This window comes from Colletotrichum tamarilloi (assembly GCF_030869305.1).
Source record: "Colletotrichum tamarilloi strain Tom-12 chromosome Unknown Scaffold_188.1, whole genome shotgun sequence".
Lineage (NCBI taxonomy): Eukaryota > Fungi > Ascomycota > Sordariomycetes > Glomerellales > Glomerellaceae > Colletotrichum > Colletotrichum tamarilloi.
Window position 1 is genome coordinate 30,561 of NW_026849571.1, and position 20,925 is coordinate 51,485.

At 52.8% G+C, this 20,925-nt stretch overlaps 9 protein-coding genes across 9 annotated transcripts; 5 read left to right on the top strand and 4 right to left on the bottom strand.

Annotated features, from left to right (window-relative positions):
- Nucleotides 1–442: 442 nt before the first annotated feature.
- On the top strand, nucleotides 443–1,105 carry CTAM01_15964 (uncharacterized protein; the record flags this gene model as incomplete). The annotated part of the gene is made up of 2 exons (XM_060531957.1): nucleotides 443–651; nucleotides 688–1,105. 2 exons carry the CDS (start codon nucleotides 443–445, stop codon nucleotides 1,103–1,105), a joined length of 627 nt encoding a protein of 208 aa, XP_060373463.1.
- Nucleotides 1,106–1,154: 49 nt separating this feature from the next.
- CTAM01_15965 (uncharacterized protein) lies at nucleotides 1,155–1,340 on the bottom strand (the record flags this gene model as incomplete). The annotated part of the gene is made up of 1 exon (XM_060531958.1): nucleotides 1,155–1,340. A coding segment is annotated over one exon (186 nt), but the record flags the coding sequence as incomplete, so codon positions are not given.
- A 1,081-nt stretch (nucleotides 1,341–2,421) lies between these two features.
- Nucleotides 2,422–2,781, bottom strand: CTAM01_15966 (uncharacterized protein; the record flags this gene model as incomplete). Its single annotated transcript, XM_060531959.1, has 1 exon — nucleotides 2,422–2,781. One exon carries the CDS (start codon nucleotides 2,779–2,781, stop codon nucleotides 2,422–2,424), a length of 360 nt encoding a protein of 119 aa, XP_060373465.1.
- A 982-nt stretch (nucleotides 2,782–3,763) lies between these two features.
- Nucleotides 3,764–3,934, top strand: CTAM01_15967 (uncharacterized protein; the record flags this gene model as incomplete). Its single annotated transcript, XM_060531960.1, has 1 exon — nucleotides 3,764–3,934. The coding sequence occupies one exon, from the start codon at nucleotides 3,764–3,766 to the stop codon at nucleotides 3,932–3,934; it is 171 nt and encodes a 56-aa protein (XP_060373466.1).
- A 607-nt stretch (nucleotides 3,935–4,541) lies between these two features.
- CTAM01_15968 (amino acid permease) lies at nucleotides 4,542–6,611 on the top strand (the record flags this gene model as incomplete). Its single annotated transcript, XM_060531961.1, has 6 exons — nucleotides 4,542–4,809; nucleotides 4,868–4,923; nucleotides 4,971–5,153; nucleotides 5,225–5,417; nucleotides 5,468–6,282; nucleotides 6,351–6,611. 6 exons carry the CDS (start codon nucleotides 4,542–4,544, stop codon nucleotides 6,609–6,611), a joined length of 1,776 nt encoding a protein of 591 aa, XP_060373467.1.
- Nucleotides 6,612–7,634: 1,023 nt separating this feature from the next.
- Nucleotides 7,635–9,188, bottom strand: CTAM01_15969 (uncharacterized protein; the record flags this gene model as incomplete). Its single annotated transcript, XM_060531962.1, has 1 exon — nucleotides 7,635–9,188. One exon carries the CDS (start codon nucleotides 9,186–9,188, stop codon nucleotides 7,635–7,637), a length of 1,554 nt encoding a protein of 517 aa, XP_060373468.1.
- A 1,118-nt stretch (nucleotides 9,189–10,306) lies between these two features.
- On the top strand, nucleotides 10,307–11,677 carry CTAM01_15970 (uncharacterized protein; the record flags this gene model as incomplete). Its single annotated transcript, XM_060531963.1, has 3 exons — nucleotides 10,307–10,365; nucleotides 10,542–11,179; nucleotides 11,247–11,677. 3 exons carry the CDS (start codon nucleotides 10,307–10,309, stop codon nucleotides 11,675–11,677), a joined length of 1,128 nt encoding a protein of 375 aa, XP_060373469.1.
- A 1,065-nt stretch (nucleotides 11,678–12,742) lies between these two features.
- CTAM01_15971 (cytochrome P450) lies at nucleotides 12,743–14,604 on the bottom strand (the record flags this gene model as incomplete). Its single annotated transcript, XM_060531964.1, has 5 exons — nucleotides 12,743–13,176; nucleotides 13,259–13,858; nucleotides 13,936–14,004; nucleotides 14,065–14,155; nucleotides 14,221–14,604. 5 exons carry the CDS (start codon nucleotides 14,602–14,604, stop codon nucleotides 12,743–12,745), a joined length of 1,578 nt encoding a protein of 525 aa, XP_060373470.1.
- Nucleotides 14,605–18,791: 4,187 nt separating this feature from the next.
- CTAM01_15972 (aminotransferase class I and II) lies at nucleotides 18,792–20,683 on the top strand (the record flags this gene model as incomplete). The annotated part of the gene is made up of 5 exons (XM_060531965.1): nucleotides 18,792–19,122; nucleotides 19,189–19,790; nucleotides 19,922–20,001; nucleotides 20,096–20,396; nucleotides 20,492–20,683. The coding sequence occupies 5 exons, from the start codon at nucleotides 18,792–18,794 to the stop codon at nucleotides 20,681–20,683; spliced, it is 1,506 nt and encodes a 501-aa protein (XP_060373471.1).
- Nucleotides 20,684–20,925: the final 242 nt, after the last annotated feature.

A 20,925-nucleotide genomic window follows, 5' to 3' on the forward strand; every position in this document is an offset into this window, starting at 1 on the left:
CGCCCTTGATCTTCTACAGTCATTTCGAGACTGCCTGGTCGAAAACGGGCACGAAGAGTTCGCTTGGTCGAGCCGGTTGTCCGACCAAATCGCAGAAGCAGGGGAGCGCTTTGGGGAAAATCAGACGCACGAGCAATGGGCAGCATTCGTTGGTCTGATCAACAGGCCTTGGGTATCGCGGCGTTGGGCGGTTCAAGAGGTTGTTTTATCTAACCAGAAACACGCTCACTTGGGTAGCCGGACCTTTCGTTTGGGCTATCTCGTGTGGCTCTGTGGGTTTGGGTCTCTTCAGCTGAAATCCTACCACTTACACAAAGAGCCATCAGAGTATAGCAAATGCCGAAGAGTTTGTGGAGACCATGTTTACACTCATAAGAACCCGACACTGGTGGTGGATCCCATCGACACCATATTACGAGTCTGGCGGGCATATAGTGCAGTTATGAAAGGAGACAAGCCATCTATCACTTTGGAGAAGCTATTAGACAGCTTTTCAGGACTTGAGTCTTTTGATGCCCGAGACGGTGTTTATGCCTTCTTGTCAATGGCAAGTGATATTGACACTGAGGAATGGTTTCCAGATTACTCAGACCAAGCTACAACTACGGAGATCTTTGCCAAACCTACATTGCATATCATACAACAGACTGGAAGTCTAGATATCATCTGGAGACGCATGCACGACAGGTCCTTCTCTCTCTCTGTCAACCACCCTTCCTCCTGGATCCCGTGGTATGGCCTTCAGACCATCGACTTTATGCCCGAACATTCACATCGGTTTCATGGATACAATACAAGGCCCCTAACGACATTCGGACAGCCCTTATCCAGACTAAGGATCGGCCAAGAAGGTTATCGTCCAAAGCCCTACCCGACAGGCAGTATTGCTCGATGGAGAGAGATGGTCTTCTGCGACGGATGCCAGAGCAAAATACAAGGCACAGGGTACGAGTGCGTCGACTGCGAGAAACTTGATTTCTGCTACAAATGCATTGGTACGGCCAGCATCGTGACACCTCATTACAGCCCGACTCATCAATTCAAGGCACACAACAACGCGGTCTACTTCGCCGAAGCATCTGGGTTTCGTGCCCCCGGGAACTAGGAAAGGAGATCGCGTAGCTATTCTACTTGGTTGTTCAGTGCCGGTTATACTAAGAGAAGTAGGATTCTTTCACGGAAAGCCCGCGTGGGCACTGGTCGGGGAGTGCTATGTTGATGGGATGATGGAAGGGGAGTTCATCGAAGTTGCAGACAAAGTGGGACTTGAACCAGAGGAAATTGTCCTCGTGTAGCGGGAAATCTAGGACATTTGTTAAGGTGACGTTGAGATCTTGCTCTAGACGCTATCAGGTCCCTGGGGAATCAGCAACTCCTTTCAACTCACCTCAGACCTGGATCAAGCATCAGATGGAAAAGCTTTTGCCTATGATAAGCAGTCGGATATTGCCACGTAACTAATATGAAGAAATTCGGCTCCCCAGCACTCTGTCACTGGCATGTGCCGATCTCCCCCTGTCGTTCAAAGCTCACTGGTTCGAAGTGTAGTAGGTCTGGTCCCCGCTGAACAAGGTGTGGTGGAATTGAGAGGGACCACTCTTGGACGCCCAATGGGAGGGAGATTGACAGGGTAGTTTTAGGCTTGGCCGTTCCCTATGATGCTGTGTGTCCCTTGTCTCGGTGATATTTCTCGAAGTTGAAGGCAAGACCGAAGGCTGGCTTAGTGCAAGACGCCCGGCCTTGGTAGACGATTGGGAGCTGATGATTCGGTTACGACTCGTCTGCTGAAAGAGCTGTAGCGTCAGCAAAAACAACCAGCCTGCCGTTGGAATAATGTAGCAAGACCGAAGCCTTTCGTAGACCATCACAGTTTGTACTCAGCCTGCAAGCATCAAAGGTGCTGCAAGGCAAGCCGTGGAGATTCAAGAGATGTTGCTGCGGTATCGCAGCTCGTGAGTAGCGGCAATCCCATTCGACTTCTACGAATCCCGTTATAAACACGGAAAATAGCGGCCGGAGATTCGTTTCAGTTGAATGGGAAGCTCAGGTATGTGTTGCGCTCCTCGGGCGATGCTTCGATGCTAGCTGACCAGTATGGAAAGGGGAGGTGAAAGAGGTGGTGTGACCGGTGTGGCATGGCGTGTTCGATGGGCGTAAGTCAGCAGGCCGGGTGCTACCTGGGACGGCCTGCGGGTGTGCTAGAAGGTGTTCTGGGTGCGGGGGGATTCAGCCTCTCTCGTACCCTGACGACGTGGCTGGCGTGCCGAGACAACGACACCTCCTAGAGAAGGCTCAATCAGCAGCCCTCCAAGACCAGGTAGGCGGCACAGCCTCTCGAATCAAGAAGGTCGGAAGGGTCCAGACGGCCGATGGAATATGTCGAATTGAAGCTAAGAGATAGGCGAAGTGTTCGCCATGGACCTATGACTGGAGCTGCTGGCCCGAGCCTGCAAACGAGGCCCACAAACCACAGGTAATAGTGATTTTGGGAGGTTGTGTGGTGTGATGGTCGGCCCAACCTAGATTTTGGTGCTGTCTGTGCTCTTGGAGCGATCCGAAATGGTCTCTTGGGCCCGTGTCTTTGGCAGGTGCAAAGGCCAGTGGAAGGCGTCCAAAAGGATGGCACTGGGGGCTTATCTGGCCGTGGCGAAGGTGCCAATACCGATATTGCAACTTGGCGGGTGCTTGGTACCAGTCGTGAAGCGTTGATAGAAGCTGCCAAAGATTGCCAACCTGTTGGCGATGGTTGGCATTTCTCGGCTGGCGAGTGAGACGGCGCATATTTGTGGGTTGTGCATCGTTTGTCTCTGGGCGACCGGGGGAAACGAGAAGGCAGGCGACGCTGTTTGGGGAAAGCTATGGTAGTCTCGGGGAAGTATCGGTCGTGTACCCTCTCGGAAGAGTTGTTCGTTCATTTCAAATTGCGAATACGTAATCGCGTGTGTGATTCAGTGTTGCCATCTCCAACGCTGACTGGCCTGGAGGAGATGTTCTTGGTTCGGCCAAGAGCTCGGCAGGCGTCCCAAGTCTGCAACCGCAAATGGAAGGCACTCGCGGAGAAGAGAAGCTTGGGAAAGCAGGAATGGCATTTAACCATAGGCTTAGAGTGTGAAGCGATTGATGTAGCGATGGTGCTTTGCTTCATCATTCTGATGGTCTTCTTGTGGCGTGCGCGTGCTACATGCTCAGTATGGAAGAAAGTGAGCTGTTGACGATAAAATGCTATTGTCGATCATTGATGGTGCCATGGGCGGCGGTTGAGCGCAAGGACGGCCGGCAGTTGCTTGGCGAGAGACGCGCTTGTCAGACGGGAGTCATGCCGGGGGGAAGGATGATGGCTGCAGTTGTCCTAGGCTTGATTTTGGTCGAATGTTGAAAGGTATGAGAGCGGCACAGTCGATAGAAAACAATTTCTTCGTTCTTCGCAGACCATGCGTGCCTCTCACTGTCCCAAAGGAGGTCATGAGTGAAAGGCAGGTGCGTCTGGGGATCCTCCGTTCCCTCCGTTCCCTTCCCTCCCCTCTTACTCCTTCCAGGCCACAACCACCCGCTGATTCCTCCTTCCTCCACGTCCGCCGGCTGCCTTACCTAATCACGCAGGTACCCAGGTACTTCCGAAGGGCCCACACCTCTCCGCCAAGGTCGATGCCCCCCGCCGCCCCTAGAAGGCGCGGAACGACCTTCCATGCAGCTGCCCGGGCGGGCTCCGCTGATAATGGCAGGCTTTAAAGCTACGACTCCGGTACGCAAAGGTACCTACCTCATGATGCTCTCTTCCCCTCCCCTGACAGAAACACACCATGTTCACCCGACGTCCTCCTTGCTTTCATCTCTTCTCTTCCACGTCAACCTCCAACGTCCACGCCCACCACCATCCAATGCTGGTTCTAGTCTCCTTTTCTCAAGCCCAACCTGCCAGCACCCAAGGCTCTAATCGATGAGCCCGCAATTTGTCAATCATGAGCTTCCCTAGAAACTCGACTTTCACCTTCTCTTCTCGTCTAGCACCCTGTCAGCTTAACTCCACTTCCCCAACACTTGGCCTTCCTCTGGCCCTTGGCATACACCCATCTTAATCTCTCTGGGTTATCCATCCATCCTGCGAGCACTGTCACTCGCCGAGTGGCACCCTCGACTTACGCCTACGTTGCTCTGATCCCGCCCGCATACCTTCGCCGCAGATAGCCATGTCCAGAAGTAGTTTCCCGGCGCGACAAGGCAACGCCGAATGGGATGCGGGCATGCTGGGTTGCTGATAGGATGGGCGACGAGGTCGAGGTGGTATCCTTGATCGGCCGCGTCTTCTTCTTAAAACATCGCGTCCCCCTCTCGACCGCAAATGATTTCTCCTCTCCTTGTGATTCACCACAATCCACTATTTCAGAACTGCCTGATCCCTTCCTTGCACTTGATGCCCCTGGGCCTCCGACCCCATTGTTCGATCCACCTCAGCCTTTTGTTTCGCAAAAGGTTCCAAGCCATACCAGTAACATTCTTTGCCCGAGGATTGCGTCAAAGGACAAGGCAAACACTTGGCCGAAATGGCGACCGAAAAGGATGTCCATGATGGCGTCTCGACCCCCGAAACTACCCAAGTTCAACCCGAAAGTCGTACCGAGGGCGTCCAGGGTAAGCCTGGAAACGCCATCGGCGAGGGCCATCTCAGCCATGGAGGCGCGAAGCGCGACGACGACTTCTACACTCGAAATGGACTCAACTTCGAGTCCTTCAAGCGCCGAGATTATGGACAGGGCATCGTTGAACTCGACCGTACCATGAAGACTCGTCACTTGCACATGATTGCTATTGGTATGGAAGCTATATGTAGCTACTATGTATATCTTTACTAACCTAGTCGTCCGCCCAGGTGGTTCCATCGGTGCTGGTTTCTTCGTCGGGTCTGGAGGTGCTCTGGCTACCGGTGTTCGTTCTACCACACCCCGCACATACTCGAATATCGCGCTGACCAGACAAAGGGGCCCGGGTCCATTCTTCTCGACTTCTCGATCATTGGTATCATGATGTTCAATGTCGTCTACGCTCTTGGTGAACTCGCTGTTATGTATCCTGTGTCCGGTGGCTTCTACGTATACTCGACTCGGTTCATCGATCCTTCTTGGGGCTTCGCAATGGGATGGAACTACGTCTTCCAAGTAAGCCGCTTTACCTCTTCGACTGACCAAGTCTTCTTCAAGTGTCATGATGTGTCTAATACGGGTGACAGTGGGCTATCGTTCTACCGCTTGAGTTGACGGTTTGTGGTCTGACAATCAACTACTGGGAAGGGGCCAGAGACATCAGTCTCGCTGTGTGGATCACAATCTTCTGGGCTGCAATAACCTTCATCAACGTTTTTGGAACTCTGGGATACGCCGAGGAAGAATTCTGGTCGTCCCTTCTTAAGCTTTCGGCCATCGGTAAGCTTACACTCATCGTGACTTTCACCACGCACTCACACCTTCTGCAGTCATTTTCATGATTGTGGCTCTCGTACTCGTATGTGGCGGTGGCCCTACCGGTGGTCGCTATGACGAGTACTGGGGGGCGCGGTACTGGCACGACCCTGGCGCCTTCAAGAACGGCTTCAAAGGATTCTGTGCCGTATTCGTTACTGCTGCATTCTCTTTTGCCGGTACCGAGCTCGTTGGCTTGGCCGCTGCCGAATCTAGCAACCCCTTGAAATCCTTGCCAGGTGCTATCAAGCAGGTCTTCTGGCGTATTACCCTGTTTTATATCCTCGGCCTCTTCTTCGTTGGCCTCCTTATCAGCTCCAATGACGAGAATATTCTCGGTGCCGACAACCCTTACGCCGAAGGTACATCACCGTTCGTATTGGCCGCCAAGTACGCTGGTCTAAACGGATATGATCACTTTATGAATTCTATCATCTTGGTTTCAGTCCTCTCACTGGGAGTTTCTTGCGTCTACGGCGGCTCCCGTACTTTGACGGCTCTTGCGCAACAGGGCTATGCCCCCAAGATTTTCACCTACGTCGACAAGTCTGGCCGCCCTCTGCCCTCGGTTGCTGTCCACCTTGTCTGCGGCGCTCTTGCCTACATCAACTTGGATGCTAGTGGCGAGACGGTCTTTAATTGGCTTCTTGCCATGTCGGCGCTCGCTGCCCTGTTCACATGGGGATCTATCTGCCTGGCTCACATCAGATTCCGCAAGGCTTGGGCCTATCACGGACACACCGTCGATGAGATCCCTTTCAAGGCTGCCTTTGGTGTTGCCGGATCCTGGGTCGGTTTGATTCTTTGCATTCTTGTGCTAATTGCCCAGGTAAGCTATATTCTTTCCCTACATCTCACGGCGCTTTCTTTCTGTATCCTGTCTGACCTCGAACGCAGCTCTTTGTTGCCATCGCACCCGCAGGACAGGGCAACGAGCTCAACGATGCCGCTGGATTCTTTGAGGCCATGGTTACCGTCCCTGTTATCATTGTCTTCTGGATCATTGGCTTCGCCTGGAAACGCACTGGTTGGCTCCGCACCCACCAGATGGACGTTGATACCGGACGCCGCGAGCTCGACTGGGAGGAGATGAACCGCTACAAGGCCGAAGTTGCTTCTTGGCCTACGTGGAAGCGCATGTACAACAGATTCTTCTAGATCTGTGTAAGCGCCACATTCAAAGAAAAGCCTGTGTTTCATCCAGCGAGCAAAGAAAACAACATGCCGCGGCTCAAGATACAGGCAGCAATCTAGGCGAAGTCTGATTTCAGTATTCTGTACTCGGATACCACACACAGCTTACCGTCTTTTCTAATCTGACTTTTAATCATCGTAAAGACCAAAAATTCTTATCTGCCCCCTGTTCTCGGCTTATGTTTGTGAGACTTTGATGAAACCCACCCCCTAAAATGCCATGGGCTTGGGAACACAAAAGGCATACTCCATCGTCAACCGCAAACGATGTTTTTGCGAACCGCTCATGATATTGTCTCTGTGAAAGATGCTTGTAAACGCTTAACCCGTCGAGATCTCCAACATCTTTGTGAACACCAAACCGGGGCAAAGTTGTAAGACAATTAACCCACCTGTCTGCCAGCAGCGTCCAAGGCTGGAAACACTTTGCGGTACGTATCGTAGAGGAGCCAGTTGTGAGAGTGTGTATATGGTATGTAGGAAGCGTGTACCCAGTACTCAGCGTTCCATGTGGTCTTGGATCATATGCAAAAAGAAGCAGTCTAGAATGTTTCGAACATCCGCTGATTTGGGTTCCGACGTAACTACGAGCATGCTACAGACGATGCGGCGAATGAAAAGCTTGGGTGTCTGGGCGCCATGTCTGGGTGCCTCGTCATTGCTGAAGACTCAAGCGGCCACCAAAAGTATGCTGCCAATAGACTTGTGGTGACTCAAGCCGGGGGGGGGGGGGGTATGTGTTATTTCTTTGTGGAACGCAGCAACAAAGCAGTTGTTACTCGGGTTTCTTGTTTTGACCAATAATCTCTCCTTCTCACTGTGAATCTTAATTCTACGTGTCGAATATCATTTATGTACCAGTAGTCGTTTTGGGGCAAACAAAATAGCTCAAAATTCATCTTCTTCTCAGTACCCAAGAAGATAGTAATCGACAAAGGAGATTGGACTTTCAACGGCAACCGGCATTGTCAACCTTAGCCTGCCTTTTTACTCATTCGAGAGACCGAAACCACGGAAAACTACATCCTTGCAACGTCTCAAGAAATCCAGGACATCCGCCTCGGTATGCCAAGCGTCGTTATACGCAGCGCTAAGACATAATTCGCCCCTGAAAGTACCCAAGAACAGACCCAGCCCGTTGCCCAGCTCCTCGCCAGTCACCCACGGATCGTATGCCTCGATGGCGCCCGTCTTGGGGGCGATGATGCCGTCGACGCGGCCCATGCTGGAAATTGATACCGAAGGATGTTCCTTGGGCGGCGGCACGGGTAGCGGGGTGGAGGATAGAGGGACCGTGGGGTCTCCGGCGGCCCAGATCGTCGAGGCGAGGGCGTAGTGCTCCTTGTCGTCTTTGACGCTGTGGTAGAAGTCCTTCATTATCTGGACGACGGGGAGGAATTCGTCCTTGTCGGAGGTGGGCTTGGCGTTGGCGTTATCGTCGTCCAAGGCTGGGAGGTCCATGTCGACGACGAGACTTTGTCCTGGGACGGAGTGGTACAGCGCAGCGGGGTGTTTGGAAGAGTTATACGGCGGCTGGCAGCTTGCGCGCTCGTTGCGGAGGATGTAGTTCACGTACCGCATGCGTTTCGTCTGGGGCGCGCGAGTGGACGGTGGCTGGATGTCGCGGACCACGAGGGCGATGGCGGCGTGGAAGGCGTGCGTCACGGTCGCGCCGGCGGATTTACACGCTGTGGTGAGGCGGGCTGTCTGGTCTTGCGTGAGAGTGATTGCGACACGTTGGTGGCGGCCGGGGAGGAGTTGGCCGCGGCGGTAGGGCATGTCAATGAGTTGGGTGCCGGGTGGGGGGGTCATTGCTGCGGTCTTCTGGGCGGCCATTGTGGCTAGGCGTGCGGTTTGGGATTCAGTGAGGGTTGAGGGGACGTTGGCTGCGATGCGGTAGGGGGGGCTGAGGTTTGCGGCCTCGGAGCCGGTGAAGCTTAGGGCACTGGGGGTGTTTGGCGAGGAGAATGCTTTGGAGGCATGGGTTATAAGGTTGTTCAGGAGGGTGAGGGTGCCGATGCCGTCTATGATGTCGTGGGGGGAGCGGAGGACGAGGTCGCGGCGGATGATGTTGGTGGTGGTGGATGGTGGACTGAGGATGAAGAGGGTTGGGATCTTTGGAGCTGGCGGTTGTGAGTTGGCCCATTCTACGCCACTTTGGTCGGTGGTGATGGGAATAAGAGTCTTGTTGATCCAGGACTGCTTTTCGGCTTCGTCTTTGAGTTGGTGGTACGTCTTTAGCCATTTGCCTGTGGTGAGGTCCCGAGTGACTTGGGAGGCGATGGTGGGATGATCGTGACGCAGGGCCAGCCAGGCACTCTTGAGGGCCTCGCCGACGCGTTGAGCAGCATCGGAAGAGCCGCTGGTGCCGGTTGTGTCAAAGGTCAGAGAGACATGGCCAGTGATAGCGAAGAACATAAGGCCGCTGCCCTCGTAGAGGACGGGCATGGAGGCGTAGAACTCCTCAACTTCGTCGATGCTACGCTGCCATGTCCCAGGCGACGTTTGAGTCCAGACGAGTTCGGGATATGATGTAGCCATGGTTGACAAAAGAGGTCTCCAAGATGTTGTTGTCCACGATGAAAGATGCACAGGGGTGGGTGAGTGACGATCGCGGGGTAATCAGAGCATCAGCCTGGCAAAGTCAGCTTCCTGAACATGGTGGCTTTTATACATGAACATACCCATGCCAGCTACGTTTGAAGCCGCGATGTCGGGACAGCAGCCGGTGGCCAAAACCATCGGACTATCGTGAAAGCGCATTAGATTTCAATCGGGCGTGGGGCGTGTTCGGGTTGAGAAGTCACACAGCTCCCCGTTGCTGGCTGTGATTCCCAATTGGGAGATGCCCCCCGCAGACCCCTGGTCTCACTAAACCGCGCTACTGGTCCAAAACGCCCCGGGGTTTAGCCATAGCGGAAAAACATGATCCACCCCCGCAAAGGGCGGCCATGAGTGGCCACAATTCTCCAGAGTTCATCCGGCGACAACTTCATCGATCCTCGAGACTGGCCGTCTTTCCTGTGCGACATTTCTCTGGCCTTCAAGAAAGTGACTCTAAGGCAAATCTTTCATAACAAACGCGGATAAATGGAAAGAAAGGCACAACACACACGCTCTGTGATTCGTGCACATTCAACGAGGGTTACGAGGCAAAAGCAAGAGAAACAACAATGGCATGCATGAGAAATCGAACAAATGTGGAGGCGATGCTTGAGTCTTGTCGAGAGGTCTCGAGTCAGTTTTGGTGAGCCCTCGCGATTTCACCCAAGCCATTTCCCTCCGTCTTCTGATGGTCTGGTAAATAAAAATGACTGTAGAGGTAGAATTGCCGCCATCCTTGGAAACCATGTATTTATTCAAAAAGCGCTCAGCTACCAAAAGTATTTTACCTGACTTCAATCTTTCTCACTGAACCAACTATGTGACCTCAAGGCTCTCTGTGGGTCTCTGAATACGCCCATGATCAAGAGTCTTATTCCGTTGCAAAGAAGGGTTTTACCTGATAGGGAGTGATAATACTTTCCTCCAGGCTCTTTTCACCCAGGCAAGCCAGCGGCACGGGTCGCGTTTTCTTACTAGCACCCCAACATCGAGCTCTGTCCGCGACATCCACACATCTCATTCTCGCGACCACGCGACATCAAAAGATTACCAAGATGGCGCTGCGACTTACACTTCCCTTACGCCCTCTATGGCCTGCACCAACCTTCGTGCAGTAAGTATCTATCTTTCTTACGGAAATGCTACGTTCCCATTTGTTGAGCTTTTGATACTTTTTCAACGCTTTGGAAGAACCCATCACTCAATTATTTCATAATACTCCTCTCTAGAATCTCTAATCTCCTTCATGTTATCATTTTTTATGTTGTGATTGGACTGATGATTTTGCAGCGAGCGCGACAGTCCAAAGAGTCCAGTTGAAAGCGAGGATGAGGACGAAGAGGCAAAGAAACCCGGAGCTGCCACCGGAGCAGAGACTACAGCCGACAACAACGAGAGTCTCGTGGACATGTCCTCACTGAGCAAGGCCCTCCCCACCCAGAATTATACCGCCCACTCCAACTTGAAGGGCCTGCCCGGTCTCGATTTCGGCGTCGCCTTCCATGCCCCGATCCTCGGCTACCGCTATTCCGGCCTCATGGCCAACGTTATCTTTCCCTTCCAGGAGAAGCGGTTCGAGCCCTCTCAGGGCGGACAAATGCGTGCTGCTGCTCGCATCAAGGAGGTGATGGATGTCGGCGTCCGAACTTTTGAGGAGAACTCCGAGATCCTTACCTTGCACGAGGTCTGTGAGCAGACGTTTGGGAACCTTCGAATGGTTGAGCGGTCCTGGAGATTCTCCTTCTCCCTCCCAAAGATTACACACATCGTCCGCAAGATCATTGAGGCGCGCGAGCGTCATCTCGACAAGAACAATGGTGTCACTGAGACTGCCTACTTCTTTTTCCCGTTCTTGAAGGCGATTGACAACTTCCACGAGAAGGTCTATAACGTTTTGCAGTACCGACAGCAGGACGATGAGGTCAAGAGTAAGTCATGACAGAAACGGAAAACAAAACACCTTGAAACTTTGATGATTGACAATGTTACAAACAGAGAATGCGAAGCAGTCCCGCGGTCTCAAGCGTTCCCGCGACGACGACTCCGACACCGAAGGGGTGGCGGCATCCGTTAAAAAAGCGCGCCAGGAAAAAGAGGAGAACGACAAGATCGCGGCTTTGCCGCTCGAGGAACAGGTCAAGATTCTGAAGGCCAAGGAGAAGGACCTGAAGACCAAGCTTCACGAGTACGAGTGTAACTACCGTCATGAGAGAGATGCTCGCGCACAAGCGGATAAGAAGTGGATATCCTATGTCAATCAAATTTGGGAGGTTGTTCGCCCTGCCATCAACAGAAATCTGAAGGCCCAAGGCGAAGAGGATGAGTGGGAGGAGGGCAATCTGCAAGGATTCCTGCGCTGGCATCATCTTGATGATGCGGCTAATGCTTTGCTTGGTATCGAACGCGAGGAGCCCTGCTCCCAGTGATACGCTGATGGCTCGGGTTGCTTGGTGTCGCTGAATGAGAACATAACTAGCACGACGTGGAATTTTTCATAGTGGTAGCAAAGGATTATGATAGAGTTTGGCTCTGTGTCTACGGAAAGCTTTGGTGTTATCCTGTATTGTGGGATGGAGTTCCGCATCTTGATGGGCATGCGTGAAACTTCAGGAGGCGGGGGAGGGCATAGCGGAAACAATGCATCATTACAGGTTTACCTCACAAAGCGGGAGATATTGGTAATGAACGCTAAGAAAACAAAAAGAAGACGAAAATAAAAAGACTCCACAATAGAGGATCGAACAAAAGATTAAGCAATTGATCAACTTGGCTCCGGAAGAACGGGTTCCACTGGCGCCCCCTTAACCCCTCGGCCAAGTGTCACGATGCACTTGTATTGATGTTGGGCATGGAAAAAAAGCAATATTAGTACCCTGCCCGGTATTCGTGTAAGGTGGGTAGATAGGTTCCTTAGGCATACCAGAAGAGTCATGTGATGAGTCGGTAATCCTAGGCATCCTCGAAGGAGGGCGGTGAAAGGAAACAACAAAAAGTAAAAAAAAAAAAGGATGTTTCCTTCCTCTATATGGAATTGAACAAAAGGTTAAGCGACTGTTCAACTTGGCTCCGGAAGAACGGGTTCCACTGGCGCCCCCTTAACCCCTCGGCCATGTCTCTCACATCGCTTGATGACAGGATCAGAGGAGAATGGAACCAAGTACCCTCTCTCGTTGGGGAACGTAGTTATCCTGAATAGTGCATTTACTTCGCCGCCCAGCCCCCGCATCTGCAAACACTGTCTTTCATATATCATACTCGCACCGGGAGTTTGTTTGCACGTGGGACACAACGATTGACGAGTTTTGTGCATCGTATCAGTACAAGCAGGGAAGTGATATACTACAACATCGGACAAAATACATCTAGTAATCTAAGTACTATTCTTTCAATCTATCGAAGATACTAAGAAGGCGCTCAAGGTTGTGAAATTCAGTTCCATCTACAACGGAGTGGAGAGTTTGGAGGAATGCCGGAATCAGATTTGAAGCAAATCAACACTCCAACGAGTCCAGATCAAGCTCCTCCTTCCTCCTACGAATCAACAGCGTCGCAGACGGATCCGGCAACAGAACCATCCCGTGCGGCACCATCTGCGGCTTGAACCCATCCGGGAACTTCCAGTCGTACTTGAGCAGCAGATGCGCCAGCGCAATCTTGACCTCGTTGGCGGCGAAGAAGCGACCGGGGCACGCGTGCTGTCCGTGGCCGAAGCCGGGGTGCTTGGCGCTGGTGCTGACGAGGTGCGCGTTCTTCTCCTCGTCGGTGCCGCGCATGTTGAGGAAGCGGTAGCCGTCGTAGGTGGCCGGGTTCTCGTAGTAGTTTGCGTCCCACATGTGGGTGTTTGTGGCGATGATTTTTTGGCCCTTGCGCAAGACGAAGCCGTTGGAGAGGGTCACGTCTTTCATGACGAGGCGGCGCCAAGTCGCTGGTGGGAGGAAAGGCTGTTAGAGATGGAATCCGAATAGTTTGGGTTTTATGCTTAGAGAAAAAGGGGGGATGGAACTCACAGAGCAGGACTGGCTTCATGCGTTGCGACTCCTTGATGACGCTGTCCATGAGCTTGAGATTATACAGCGCCGTCTTCTTCAAACCTTCCTTGCTGAGCACGCGAACGAGCTCATCGCGCAGAGGCTGAAACAGTTCAGGGTGCTCCGCCAGATCAATCATGGTCTGCGTGAGCAAATCGGTCGTGGTATGGATCGCGACGAGCGAGAGGGAAATCTGCTGCGTCGCCGGGTCCGGCTTGCGCGAGGACTCCTTTTCGAACCACTCTACCGCGTCATCGAAGACGGCCCCCGTCTTGCCGGCGGCCACGGCCTCGCGCTTGCGCTGTGCGCGGCGCTCCATGTGCGGCTGGAGGGTCTTGCGGCACTCGTTGAGGAGGGCGCGGACGCGCCAGCACGAGGGGAGGAACCAGTGGACGATGGGGCGGGCCCAGCGGGGCCACTGGCCGACTTCGTAGCCCACGCCGAAGGCGGCGGCAGTGTATTCTGATGAGACGCGGACCCATTCCTCGTCGCGGCAGAGTTCCTCGCCGGCGAAGACGCGGGAGGAGAGGCGGGAGACGATGCGCATGATGTCTTGCTGGGGGCTTATCTTGTGCCATTCTGTATCACGGAGGTGTGAGATTCCTGAGAGCTGAGAGCTAAAGTTTCTGGGTGGCAAGTTTGTAGGGTAGACTCACCAGTTGAGTCGGTGAGGACATGGCGGAGGACGAGTGTCGACTCTTCGGATAGGGGCTTTGTAAGCTTGGCTGTTTGAATACACGATTAGTGGGGTCCTTTCAACATTGACTGAGGAGTCTTCAACTCACTCAAAGCTTTTGTCAAATACTTTGTGACGACCGTCGGAAGCGCTTCGTCGCCATCAAAGGCCTCGAATCCGGGAATATAGCCGTGCGAATCCTTTCAACAAGTCAGCTCTCCTACTTATCACTAGGGAAAGAAAGGAAAGGAGAACGGAGTCAAACAGAGGGAATCTTTTGCCTCACATCTTTAGCAGGCTCCACAAAAGCCAGGTTGGGATTACTGCGAAGCTCGTGGATAAAGTCAGGGGGCAAGACCAAGCAATTGCCCCATTCCGTCATGAGCTTCCACGGATTGTCGCCAAATTTGGCCCTCCCCTTGAGCATGAGCTCCTTGCTCGTCTGGTAGAACTCGAGGATGCGGCGCGTGTTGGACAACTCAAAGGGCTTGAGCGGGTTGATCTCGGGGAGTTTGGCGCCATGGTCGCCGAGGGCGTAGGCCAGACTGACGAAGAGGACGACGGTGGCGACATAGGCGATGGGCTTCTCAGTGGGCGAGGGGATGGTGTACGGCGCCCCGCCCAACTCGAAGGAGAAATTGGATGACATGTGTGCGCCGAGGGCAAAATGTTTGTCTTATGGTTGTTGGCTGGTGTATTCGTTGGGGGCACGGTTGCGTTCGTTGATCCGATGTGTATGTTTTTGTAGGTGCTGTTGATGAGGGTGTTGCCTGGATCGATCATCTAAAGCCGGACGAACCGTTGTCGGTATATATCCCATCTTTTTGGCTGTGATCGTCGTCGTCACGACGGACCTTGGCGAGTCCGCCATTGTGCGAGATGTACGACGGACGCGAGTGCGAAGTGGGCTGGATGATCTGGTCGAGTCTCGAAGGGACCCATCGTAGAGACCGAACCCCGTCAAGAAACATGACTACGGCGTGCAGACTGCTAGATGCATGCTTCTCCTGTGTAGTAATAATACGCCGTGACGTCGCAGAGCTAAGCTTTCGCGCCACAGAGCGGATACGCTAGGGCGTCCCGTTGTTCCGCCCGCCACCCGAAAGGTACTCGGAAGATTAAGCTGCATAGCTGCAAATCACACCAAACTCTGAAAGATTGTTATGTACTCCGTAACTTACTTGACGGGGGACTTAGTCCTGTATCCGCGCTTCCCACGCATTCCGCCTCGCGTTCGTGGAGTGAACTCTCCAGGACTTCTGGTCCACTGTCCATCTGCGGTGGTCGGGTCCTGGCCGCTGTGTGGATGTGGTTCAATCGGCAGTCGTATTCGTATCTCGGGGGGTTCATTGCGGTGGCCGCAACTGCCCGATTGTGGGGTATTAGTGTCGATCTGCCGCTGGTTCATGCTTTGACTTGCGATTTACGACGCTTTATTGCTGTATTGACCAATCAGCAGGCTCTGATTTCTGGACTTCTGATGCAGGACTCGTGTGAATTTGTGGATCTTCTGCCTTGTCCTTGGAGGTTATCTTGGCTTGTCGAGTCGATAATAGCAAGCGAACCTGCTTGACATGAGTCGTGGCCAGGAAGGCGCTAGGATCAAGATTCTCCTTCCGAGATATTTGTAGCGTTTATATACAATTCATGCCGCACAGCCGAGTGACTGTAGATATTAAAACGGTATTACCGCATATTTGGGTAGAATAGGTTAGGAAGAGCTACCAATTGAAGTCCTACTTTATCTGCCTATGCGTGCTGCTGGAGTTTTAGCTTGCGAACTCAAGGGTCCGAAATTCATTATGTGCGGAATTGCGACCTCGCTGGTGGTGACTAGATTCGTCTAGAGGGACCTACATAGTAACACCATTAATAACTTGAGGCGCTAAGAATCACTCAACGCTACTCTTGTAATAGTACGAGAAATGTTGCGCAGTAACACTGCAGGAAGATGTTACAACCAGGCACGTATGAAACTTTCAGCGTCACTTGCGTCATAGAGGCAATGGCTTCAAGAGGCATTTCCCTTCGGGTTCTCAAAGGACGCCGTTGGCGGATCGGCCCGTGATACGCGTCTCTCAAATCATCCTTCCGGCACTTGAGTGGGCAAGGGCGAATGCCAAAAACTGCATCGGAGTTCCTTGTGCAACCGCTCACTTTCGTCAGGGGTCAGATTCCTGCTACCTTGCACTGGTCACCTTCCGGACTATGGTACCGTCCGGTCTTGTGATACCATTCGGAGCGATGAGGACATCGGTTTCTGGTAGTACGGAGTACTTGTAGATTTGCGAATACGCCAGGACTCGGGATCGGAGGCGGCATAGGCACCCGGGGTTTAAAAGAGCGGCGTTTGATCTTGGGCAGCGCTACGCTAGTCATGTGAATCATGGGCATTGGTTCTGGACCGTCGGAGATCATGAATGTTACGAAGGACTTGAGATGCCACATTTTATTGTTGAGATAAAGCTATGTGTATTCACTTTTCGGTTTGTCAGTAGTTGCCAGAGACAAAGAATTTTGAGAACAATGTAATATTGCAACAACAAGAATAGTTGGCTGAACATGTCCATTCTCAAGTAAGATAGGCTCGACAGTTCGCCCGGTTTTGGGTTTTATTTACCACATACACGACAATTCGGCGCTTCTCCAACGGATTCGCTGGACTAGCCCTCGTGCAATTGTCAAATATGCAGTCACCAGATGATTCCTAAGCGAGATCTGAGTGCGCCTCTTTTACAGCTACGTGGATGCCGAGTCCCTCTGCCAGGCAACCTGCAAGCTCTCCGAGCAGAGTTTTCTTCGAAACAAGCGCTCGCCGGTTGAGCTTCTGACACGAGATGCACTGGTGAAGAGCCAGTCCGCCGAGCGGACTAAAGTAGTGTCCATCATACCTGCCAAAAGGGTTACGTGCCCGGCCTTGGCTATTCGCAAGAGGAACGTGATTACAAGACTTCGACTTGAAGCTCGGTGACACTGAAGGAAGGACTTGAGGCATATGATCGAGGCCTGCCTACAACAGGGAGGTCCAGCCTGTAACAGCATTACCTATTTGGGACAAGGAGCTGTTGAATGCAGATGACAAGAGTTAGAATCAACAAACACCGTCATCGCAGGGACTGTTTCCATGACATCGCGCAACGGCCCTGGCGGAATTGAAAGGGGGCCTACATTCAACATGATAGTCCCTTCAAGCGCCTAGCCGGGGCTATCAGTTCGCTCACTCCCTTACAACGGCCTCATCTACCTACCTGGCTGATAGCTTTTGTGAATGGTGCGTCTCGGCCGCCGGGTCAGCTCAGTGAATGTCTCGGAGATGACCATTATCAATGCGACATCAAGTCACATGCTTGCGGAATTGAGCTATCACATCCGAAATGTGGTGGTGTAAAGCCAGAGATCCTCCCGAATCTAATCTTGCAACAAACTGTGCTCGGAACCAGGTGCTGTTTTCTGCTTGATTTCTAAGCCGACATGATGGCACCATAGTGACGCTGAAGTGGGCGTCGATGGCACAATTGATAACCGAGATCCATTGAATGAGCAGCTGTGACAAAAAGAGAATCAAAAGCATGGAAAATTGAAGAAAAGGGACATACATGGAATAAAAATCATGCTCGAGAAGCTCGGCTCAAGCTGGTAAAGTTCGGACCGAACCGGTCAGCTAAAGGGTGATTCAGTGAAGCAATTGATGAGTCGTACTAGCTTGGTGCACGATGCTTGGTGGCTTGCAACCAGTCATATCCGTACCTATAGGATCGGTACTTGCTTGGATGCTGGATTAGTGTTTGTTATGAGCAAAGTTACCTAGGGAAGTCTACATGCCAAAATCGACGCTACCGCTCCCCAAGTCCCCTCCCTGAGCCTGGAAATCTTTATCCTCCAAGTTTTCGAGGTATTGCAAGTTTACAGCCAGCGGTCAGCAATCTTCCCTTCTTTTTTTCTTTCTTGCTTTTTTTTTTAAAAAAAAAACGCGTCAAATCATCACTTGACGCGCCTTCTACAACGCTACCCTACATCGTAAGCCTTGCATACCCCTAGTCGATGGTGCTGGGCCGCCGCGCCCTTCCTTTGAGTACTGGACCAATGCCGCGCAAGCGTCGGAGTGGGGACTGTCAGCACTGAGAATCCTGCGTCACACGAGCCAAGCCGATGCCTAGTGAGATCGGAGGAACTTTCCAGGCACCCAACAAGCTTTCTGACAACCATCTGACAGCCAGGGTATGGATTGCGCCATGTTCGAACAACGCTTGCTGTAGACAACTGCTGTGTGCTTACAGCTGGCCCACGCAGGCAGAGTTTCGTGGCGCCGGGTGTTGCTTTCATTAGGTGTACGTGGGCGGTTGGTGTAACGTAAGCAGAGGAACCCCAAAAATTGTCCCAAGTGAAAGTCGTGTACTTGCTCTCCAGGTTGGGTAAGACGACGCGCAAGTAACGACAGACAGCCGAGCCGAATGACGGAGTAAAAGTCGGAAATTACAATTCACGGCAATGCACTTGATCTGCAGGTAGGTGCGTGCATGCGAGTCCTCGATTGCCTGTTCAAGTGCTTTTTCCTTGCAATGCGTAGTCCTTTTTTTTCCACAGGCACCGAAAAAAGATGACGGCACAAAAAGCGCAGTCGTATCTGCTTCCCCGATTAGGCAACGGTGAAGGAGTCACTCACTGTATGTAAGTGTGGGTCGCACCTTACTCTTTTTTTCTCTCTGAAGGTGAGGTGGAGCTCAGTCAAGCCGGACCCGCGTACCTGGTCCGGTACCCACACTGCCGCGAGTCCGGGGAAACATTTTCCTTCCTGCTGTTGATTTCCAATGACTACGAAATGCACATCAGCCTGCGATGTTATTCTTTTGGGACAATCTGACATATAAAGCACCTCGGTTTGCCACCAACATGGCCGAAAAAAGCAGGCAACAATTTCAACCTTATCCGTGTCAACGCATCATGTCTGTCAACGCCGCCCTACCCCCGTCCCAGCGGGGCCAAAAAACAGCTGGATCCCGGTCAGATTTGATGGATGACCTCAGCAAACGGCTTGAGAGCAACCCGTATGATGCGACAAGCAACCCCAAGGGCATCATTGATCTTGGGTCCGCTGTCAATGAGATTATGCTGGAAGACTTGGCCTGCTGGACGAAGCGAAATATCAAGAAGAGCCAACTCAAGGAGTGTAAGTGATTCCGCTCCAACGCTATTCAGCACGTCTACGCAGCTAGCTCGCTGATGCCATTTCCAGCCCTTGGCTACGGTGACGCCCAAAACTCCCAAGACCTCCCAAAAGCAGCAGCAGCTTTCATGAACGAACACTTCAAAGTCCGCCTACCCCTAACAGCCGACAACATCCTCGCCGCAAATGGCGTGACAACACTCCTCGACGCCCTCACCTACAACATCACCGACGCAGGCGACGCCGTGCTTCTCGCGACGCCCTCGTATGGCATGTTCGCCCACGACGTCTGGACCCGGAACGGCGTCCGCGTCGTTGAGGTACCATGCGACGACATCCCCGAGGAGCGCTTCTGGGGCGAGCCGCCGCGCGAGGACGGGCCGGTGCCGGTGCCCGAGCTGGTTTTCCGGCTCGAGAACGCGATACAGGTCGAGTTGAGCCAGAAGCGCAAGGTTGGGGGTGTGTTGCTGGCGAATCCCGACAACCCGATGGGCCGGTGTTATGCTGCCCATGTGCTGCTGCAGATTTCGCAGCTGTGCGCGAGGCATAAGATCCATTTGATTGTCGATGAGGTATACGCCATGAGTGCTGGGGATCGGTTCTCCAGTATACTGAGTCTGGGGCTGGATGTCAACTTTAGGAACGTTCATGTGTTGTGGGGGTTGAGTAAGGTGAGTCGCCATCCCTGCACGGAGCCGTTCTGCCGGGAGTGTGGGGACCCTTGCCCATCGCGTTCGGCTTCGGCTTCGGAGGAGGAATCACGAACACAACCGACTGACTCTTTTCCTTCCCACCCCTGTAGGATTTCGGCCTCGGTGGGCTCAGGATCGGCTTCCTGGCGACGTATAACAAGGAGATTTACGATACCATGCGGGCGTCGAGGTGAGTCACCCAGCCTTTTCGGCTTACCAACACACGGTGTACTCCGTACGACCTACCAAGCACACCAGGCTAACGATTCCGCATCTACAATCAGCACATTCGGGTGGGCCTCTGCACTCAGCGCATCAACAGCCGCAAAAATCCTCTCGGACGCAAAGTACCTCCGCAACCAATACCTCCCCCAGTTCCGTCGCCGCCTGACCAAGAGGCGCACTTTTGTCGAGGAGGAGTTGGAAAAGTACGACATCCCGCACGTCAAAGCCGAGGCGGGTTTCTTTGTGTTTGTCAACTTGTCCGAGTGGGTGGATCTCCTGCTCGAGAAGCACGGCAAGCAGGGGGATTTGAAGTTTGTGGAGTACTTGATGAAGTACCGCGTCTATCTTGAACCTGGACAGGTGAGTTTGACGGTGTCTGTCGTGTGCCAGAGATGCTCCAGTGGTGGGAGCGGACCCGATGATGCACAGTTTGCTAATGATATGATGCGCTGCAGGCATTCTTCTCCAACCGGTCGGGATGGTTTCGACTCAATTTCGGCGGGGAAAAGGATACCTTCAAGCTCGGTCTGCAGAGGCTGTTCCAGTGTCTGAGGTTGCTTGACGGCAAGGACCACTTTGACCCGACGATTGGCCTTCCCGGGATCTATCATCCTCCGCCAAAAGGGAGTCATATCGTCGCAGTGTGAGAAGAGCAAGGTGATAGTATCGAGCATGTTTTGGGTAAGTCAACATACCCACTTCCTGGCACCCCCCTGTTTCTGGCACCCACAAAAACGCGAAAATCCACCACAACCCAATGCCCACCCCCAACCTCCTTTTATCACAACATTTTCAATTCGCGTCCAAATGGGCTCATCTTTTGCACATGTCTTCTTCTATATATAATGCCTCAATATACCGAAGATCAGCTTCGTCAGGCTCTCGAGGA